Below are 6652 nucleotides of genomic sequence, written 5' to 3'. Positions count from 1 at the left end.
CCAAATCAAAGTCATAGTCATTCAGAAGTTCCATCCAACGTCCTTGGCGCATGTTAAGCTCTTCTGAGTAAAGAGATATTTCAGCGTCTTATGATCCTTATAGATGTCGCAATGCACTCCATACAGATAGTGTCTCCAAATTTTCATAGCAAAAACGACAGCTGCAAGCTCTAGATCGTGTGTAGGGTACCGAGTTTCATAATCTTTCAACTGTCGAGAGGCGTATGCGATGACTTTCCCATGTTGCATCAATACAGCACCCAAACCTTGCTTAGACGCATCGCAGTAAATGGCGAATCCATCAACTCCTTGTGGAATGGTGAGCACTGGAGCGGTTGTCAGCCTGTTCTTCAGCTCTTGAAAGCTCTTCTCACAGGTCTTGGTCCAAAGGAACTTCTGTCCTTTACGGGTTAGTTGAGTTAGGGGCATGGCCAACTTAGAGAATCCTCCCACAAACATCCTATAGTAGCCAGCAAGACCCAAGAAACTCCTTATTTCAGTGACAATCTTTGGCTGACTCCACTGCCTCACGGCTTCCACTTAAGCAGGATCTACCATGATACCAGCGCTACTGACAACATTACCAAGGAATACTACATGCTCCAGCCAAAATTCACACTTCGAAAACTTGGCGTATAGTTGCTTTTCCCTCAGCCTGCTTAGCGCTAGTTCCAGATGCTGCTCATGCTCTTCGTTAGTTTTCGAGTAGATTAGAATGTCGTCGATGAACACGATCACAAACTTATCCAGAAAGTCCTCAAATACTCGGTTCAACAGGTATATGAACGTTGTCGGCACGTTAGTCAATCCAAACGACATAACTAAGAACTCATAATGACCATATCGAGTACGAAAAGCAGTTTTCGGGATGTCTTCATCTCGAACCTTCAGCTGATGGTATCCCGAACGCAAGTCAATCTTCGAGAACACTGTCGCCCCTGACAGTTGATCAAAAAGATCGTCGATCCGCGGCAACGGATACTTGTTCTTGATCGTTACTTGGTTCAATCCACGGTAGTCAATACAGAGCCGTAGAGAACCATCTGCTTTCTTAACGAACAAGACTAGTGCTCCCCAAGGCGAATGGCTTGGTCGTATGAACCCTTTGTCAAGCAACTCTTGTAGCTGCGTCTTCAGTTCTTTCAATTCCGCTGGAGCCATACGATATGGAGCTTTCGATATCGGAGCTGTGCCTGGAATGAGTTCTATGTTGAACTCAACTTCTCGATCAGGAGGTGGTCCTGGAAGATCTTCTGGAAAAATATTAGGGAAATCTCTAGCAACTGGAATCTCCTGTAGCTGCGGCTTGACCGTCTTCGTGACGTCTACCACGCTTGCAAGGTAACCAGCGCATCCCTGATGCATCATCTTCATGGCCTTCAGCGCCGATACGATCGGAAAACTCGGTTTCCGAGAGGAACCTTGGAACTGCAGCGGTCCAAGTCCTGGGTTCTGGAATAGAACCGACTTCTTTTCGCAATCTATGATTGCATGGTGGGTACTTAACCAATCCATTCCAAGGATTACGTCATAGTCCACCATTTCCAATTCTATCAAGTCTGCTTTCATTATCCGATCATGAACTCGGATTGACACATCTCTATACCAGTATAATGACCGGTACTTTTCCCCAGAAGGCGTAGCCGTGACGAACGGGTACGAGAATTCCTTCTGATACTCAGCTAACTGATCAGACTTCCTAGATGCGATGAATGAATGCGTGGCTCCTGAATCTATCAATGTATGTGCAGAGAATGAATCCACGAAAATCTGACCTGTGACAGCGGTGGACGACCCTGCTCGCACATCATCTTCACGGATGGAGAAGACCCTGGCATTGGCTCTCGGCTGCTCTTTGGGTGCAGGGGTCTTTACTTCTGGATTCTCACATACCCGAGACAGATGACCCTCTTTCCCGCATTTGAAACATACCAGCGCACGAGCATAACACTCTCCCTCGTGCGATCTGCCACACCTTCGGCACACGGGCGACTGATTGCTTCCAGAGGTCCTAGGCTTTTTACTAGGCGGCCCTGACCTTCCGCTATCTTCACGGCCTCTGTACCGGTTCACCGACTGTGATCGGTTTCCAGAACTTCCCTGAGGTCGATAACTCGAGCCTTGCTGGGACCTCATTCCGTCTCCTCGCTGCGGCCGACTCTCCCATCCTGACTGGGATCTGAATCTTTTCCTTGATTCACTCTGCTTTGGGCCAGCAGCTTCAGAAGGTGTTGCAACAATTGGTTTCGGTGCAGGAGTTCGATCACGCTCGCGCCGACCAGCAATCCGCAAAGCTCTTTGCACGGCGTTGGCATAAGTGCGAGGTCCATCATCGCCGCTATCCACTTGGCTCACGATATCCACGTTGAGCCCATGCATGTACTTCATCTTCCTAGCCTGATCAGTAGCTACTAGGGAAGGAGCGAACCTTGCTAACGTGTCGAACTTTGTCGTATATTCTGATACTGACATTGAACCTTGTTGAAGGCTCATAAACTCGCGCACCTTGTTCGACAGGTTAGCTTCACTCATGTACTTCCCATGGAACAGATTGAGGAAATGGACCCACGTCATTGAGTGGACATCCTCAGATGACGCCACTACTTCCCACCAGCCCCTAGCCTCATCCTCCAGTTGATTCACAGCGCAAGCTACTCTCTCGCTATCAGACAGCTGCATGTAATTGAAGATCTGCTGCATCTTCTTTACCCAGTTCTCAGCTGCAGCTGGATCAACATGGCCATCAAACGTCGGAGGCTTCTGCTTACGAAACCTCTCGTATACCGGCTCGCTCACAGGAGGAACGACGTCAGGAATATGGAAGTTGAGCTCCTCAAGAGGATCCACAGGCACTGGCAGTGGATAATCTAGTCGTTCTCCTGGAACTGGAGGCACTGGGTGTTGTTGAGGCGGCGCATTCAGCCTCGTTAAGAGTTCTGCGATCGTGCGGTTCTGTTCCTCTAGCTGCTGCGCGAACCTCTGATTCATCTCATCTCTCTGGGTCGCGTCGGCAGCTTGTCTCTCCAGCGCGCGTCTAATCTCCGTGAGATCCGCCGCTGTAACATTCTCGACATTAGACGGGTTTCGTCTAGGGCCCATGCCTGCTCAATTCTATACATGGAAGAGGGCACGGTTTAAATCCAAGTCACAACATCGATAATGCGAGAAAAGAAACCATATCAAGACACGATCCTAACTCAAAACGACATTTCACAAACATTTCTCATATCTACATCAAGTCAAAAGATATATGCAACATGCATTCATGCATTTACTCTTTACACGTCACATGGCAACTAACGCTATCTATACAAATCTAGACTCCAAAAAAAAAGACTAGCCTTCTCCAAGGCTTAGCCAGACGAGTTTCAAAAAGGGTAATCCTGACACTGCTTACTAACCATCTACGTCCTATCAACAACAAGGCAACATTAAGCTCAGTATGATCCCACCATCCGTACCGGAACGTGTATCTCAAGGCTACAGAAAAGGCTAAACCTGGGCTCTGATACCACAAAACCTGTCACGACCCGCGACCTCTCGTCGGCCGCTCACGGGCCGAGACGGTGGGGTTACGTCTCAGATTTCAACATCAATATATAACAATATATCTCATATCAGCGGAAACAGAATCAAATCAACATAATAACCATAATACTTATATTAAACATAACACGATCATATATAAGTACTATAAGTGGTTATACGAAAACCTGGGTAAATTTTTCGCTGTTTAACTTTAGGAATTAGAGCCTTATAGCGACTCTTATTTATACACAAGCTCCCTAATTTTAAGTATATATACAAGGGATAGTTTGGGGATCATAGTTTACGAAAGGGGTTCAACAAAATATAGATATTATTATAGAAGGAGTTGAACCCGGGTGAGTTCCCATTAGCCCAAAGGTCAAGAGATACACGTCTGGTCTTCATCCACGACTTCCTTATTCACATCGGCGCCTTGCCCTTCTCTACATTACCAATGGTCATAAAACTATGAGTCGATTGACTCAGTAAGTGGGAGTCTAACCTAGAAAAATAAAAGCGACTAATGCCATGTGATAACATGTGACGTGCAAACAGGCACATAAGAATGCAAGGATGCAAATCTAACAAGTTCTAGAGCATGACTCGTGTGTACACACTCTAACTAGTACTTGTCGTCTTTAAGGTTACACACATCCCCCGCTATAACCTCTAGAATGACAAGAGACCAGCCTTAGACTTCGAGCAGCAGTCTTCCGGCGGCCTAAGAGTTTTAACATCTGTCTGGGATCCACTAATGGTACAACTTCATTCGACGTCGGCGCCACCCCCAGGCCCTCATAGCCCGTCAAGGTCTTCAGGCCTTCATAGCCTGGCAACAAAGTCGGGTACGACTCTTGGTCGACTCCCCGCTCTTCAGGCCTTCATAGCCTGGCAACAAAGTCGGGTACGACTCTTGGTCGACTCCCCGAAATATGAGTACTCAGCGCCATCCCCCAGGCCCTCATAGCCCGTCAGGGTTCAATTCCTTTTTGGTACCATCGACACATCATTTCTTTAGGGTTCGGGTACTCTGCACCACTCAGAGTACACACCTATGCTACTTACAGGAGAGCGACTCGGGTTAAATCCCGAAAGAATTATCATTTCACTTTTATGCTCGTTAGTGTTTTAAGTTGAAGACTCGGGATATGACTCCCGGTACTCCTACCCTCAGCTCGAATCCGAGAGTCCAACATGCTCTCCTGTCACCTCAGATCTAGCTAAACTCTATGGTTAGCAGAGGGATCTAACTACAACAAAATAGCAACGTGGCTGGTTCAAGTTAGCATTTGAACCTATGGGTATAAACCCAACTAAATTTTCCAAAAAGAGTGGCCGAAACCTTAATCTTTGGTGTTTGTGTCTTTTAAGGCTTTTCCTACTCTTTTTATTATTAACACGTAAATGCACGTAAACAGGATTATTCCCTTGGTAAGTAGTTGACTTATGTCTCCACACTTACCTGGGATACTGTGATAGAAGCTCGACGACCTTTGGCGATGTCTTGCTACGTTCTCTGAGATACTTGACGCTTGTCGAAACGTCTAAAGAACTAGCACCCGAGGTTGAAAGTCCGTTAGTTATTGGATTCAAAATTACTTGAAAAATATAGGGTCCAGTGTCGGAATTAGATTTGAGTCGGTTCGGAATTCGATAACGAGTTACTTCCTTAAATCTAAACTCTTATCAATTTCCAAAATTCCAAATCCGACATCTCGACTCAAAAACCCGAACCCAAACAAGTCACACGACCAAACACGAATCCAACTAACTAGTCACAAAATTCTTAGATTTGTCATTAAATCCACATTTCAAATTCAATTCTCACGTCTCAAAATCCCTAACAAACTAGAATATCTCAACATCACAAAACAACCAAAGAAAATTACCTAGCCAAACAAGTCTCACGGCCAAACAAAAGAATGCTCACGGCCAAAGGCACACACATGGCCAAAAATATTTCAAACTCACGTTCATAATTCCAGCTTCAATACCCTGTTTTCAAAAATTCATAACTCACTCAATTCTCAACGGATTTACACGTTCTTAGTCATTTTAGAAACCTCATGACGTCTATTATCGAAGAAAAATATCAACAAATCCAAGTTAAATCGGTACCGAACTGCCCACGTCAATTTACAGAGGCTGTTCACAACGAGCTCAAAATTCTCAAATCATTAAAAAATCGACTCAAATACACAAATCCGAGCGAAGAACATCATTAATCAAGTCCAAAAACCAAATAAAACTCATCAATTCCACTGATTTTAGCTCGGATCAAAAACCCCCAAATCAATTCCTCAAACCCTAATCTCCAAAATCTTCAAATCAGCCATGGAAGAATCCTTACCTCGCTGGAAGAAATGAGCTACCCAACCCGTCAACTTTCTCTTTTCCTCGTCGGAGACACTCACCGGAGCTCCCGGGACTCACGGCGCTTCTTCTTTCCTCAGCGAGGCGCGCGCGCACGGAGCTCGAGGCTCGGGTTGATGGCGCACGAGGATGGTGAGCGGGGAAGAAGAAGAACGAGGATGAAGGGGTGGTGATGTGGTTGGTCGGCCGGAGAGAGAGAGACTCGGTGGTTGTTGTTGTCAATTTTTTTTTCTTCTTTGTTACTCTTGCAGGTACAACGCGTGAAGAAGGAGAAGAAGAGAAGATATAGCACGTGAAGAAGAAAGAAAGAGAAGAGAGAGAAGGTGAGGTGGCCGAACGTGAGTGGAGAAAAAGAAGGGGATAAGAACGCCACGTGGCATCTTCTCATTGAGCCACACGTCTCTTGAAACCACCCCTCAAAAATATTTTTCTTTCACTCTCGTCCCTCAATTTGTTGCACTTTAATCCTTTCCAAATAAATCCTCTCAAACTCGTCCTTAATTTAAAAAAAATAATCATGAAAAATAACCGATAATTTCTTATTAATTCCCGTTATTTTAAATATATTTAAGGGATTTCGGAATTTATTTTCACTCTTGAGATTTTAAGTCTCCGAGTACGTTCCGAATAAATTTATTCGGAAGTTAATATCGAGGTTACTCGAATATCCTTATTCCGAAATTCCATCGACCTTAAATATATTTATGATTATTATTGTTTTTTTTTTCTCCAAGATATTTAAAATTTAAGG

At 45.0% G+C, this 6652-nt stretch overlaps 1 protein-coding gene across 3 annotated transcripts; it reads right to left on the bottom strand.

Moving 5' to 3' along the window:
• Nucleotides 1-526: 526 nt before the first annotated feature.
• Nucleotides 527-6182, bottom strand: LOC149408137 (uncharacterized). Of its 3 annotated transcripts, none has more exons than XM_089616242.1 (3): nt 5879-6182; nt 4991-5080; nt 527-3971 (listed from the first exon to the last, which is right to left on the bottom strand). In XM_089616242.1, the coding sequence occupies exon 3, from the start codon at nt 3097-3099 to the stop codon at nt 541-543; it is 2559 nt and encodes an 852-aa protein (XP_089472368.1). In that variant the 5' UTR covers nt 3100-3971; nt 4991-5080; nt 5879-6182; the 3' UTR covers nt 527-540. The 3 variants fall into 3 exon arrangements, with proteins under 3 accessions (XP_089472368.1, XP_089472369.1, XP_089472370.1); XM_089616243.1 differs by having other exon boundaries at nt 4991-5072; XM_089616244.1 differs by lacking the exon at nt 4991-5080.
• Between the last annotated feature and the right edge of the window lie 470 nt (nt 6183-6652).

The sequence above is a fragment of the Urtica dioica genome, chromosome 1, assembly GCF_054948205.1.
Source record: "Urtica dioica subsp. dioica isolate 48M chromosome 1, U.dioica_male_clone48M_v1_H2, whole genome shotgun sequence".
NCBI lineage: Eukaryota > Viridiplantae > Streptophyta > Magnoliopsida > Rosales > Urticaceae > Urtica > Urtica dioica.
This window is presented reverse-complemented; position numbering and strand designations above follow the sequence as displayed.

Bases quoted from the DNA above. Each gene is read 5' to 3' on its own strand.
- LOC149408137 (XM_089616242.1), bottom strand. From the start codon at position 3,099: ATGGGCCCTAGACGAAACCCGTCTAATGTCGAGAATGTTACAGCGGCG.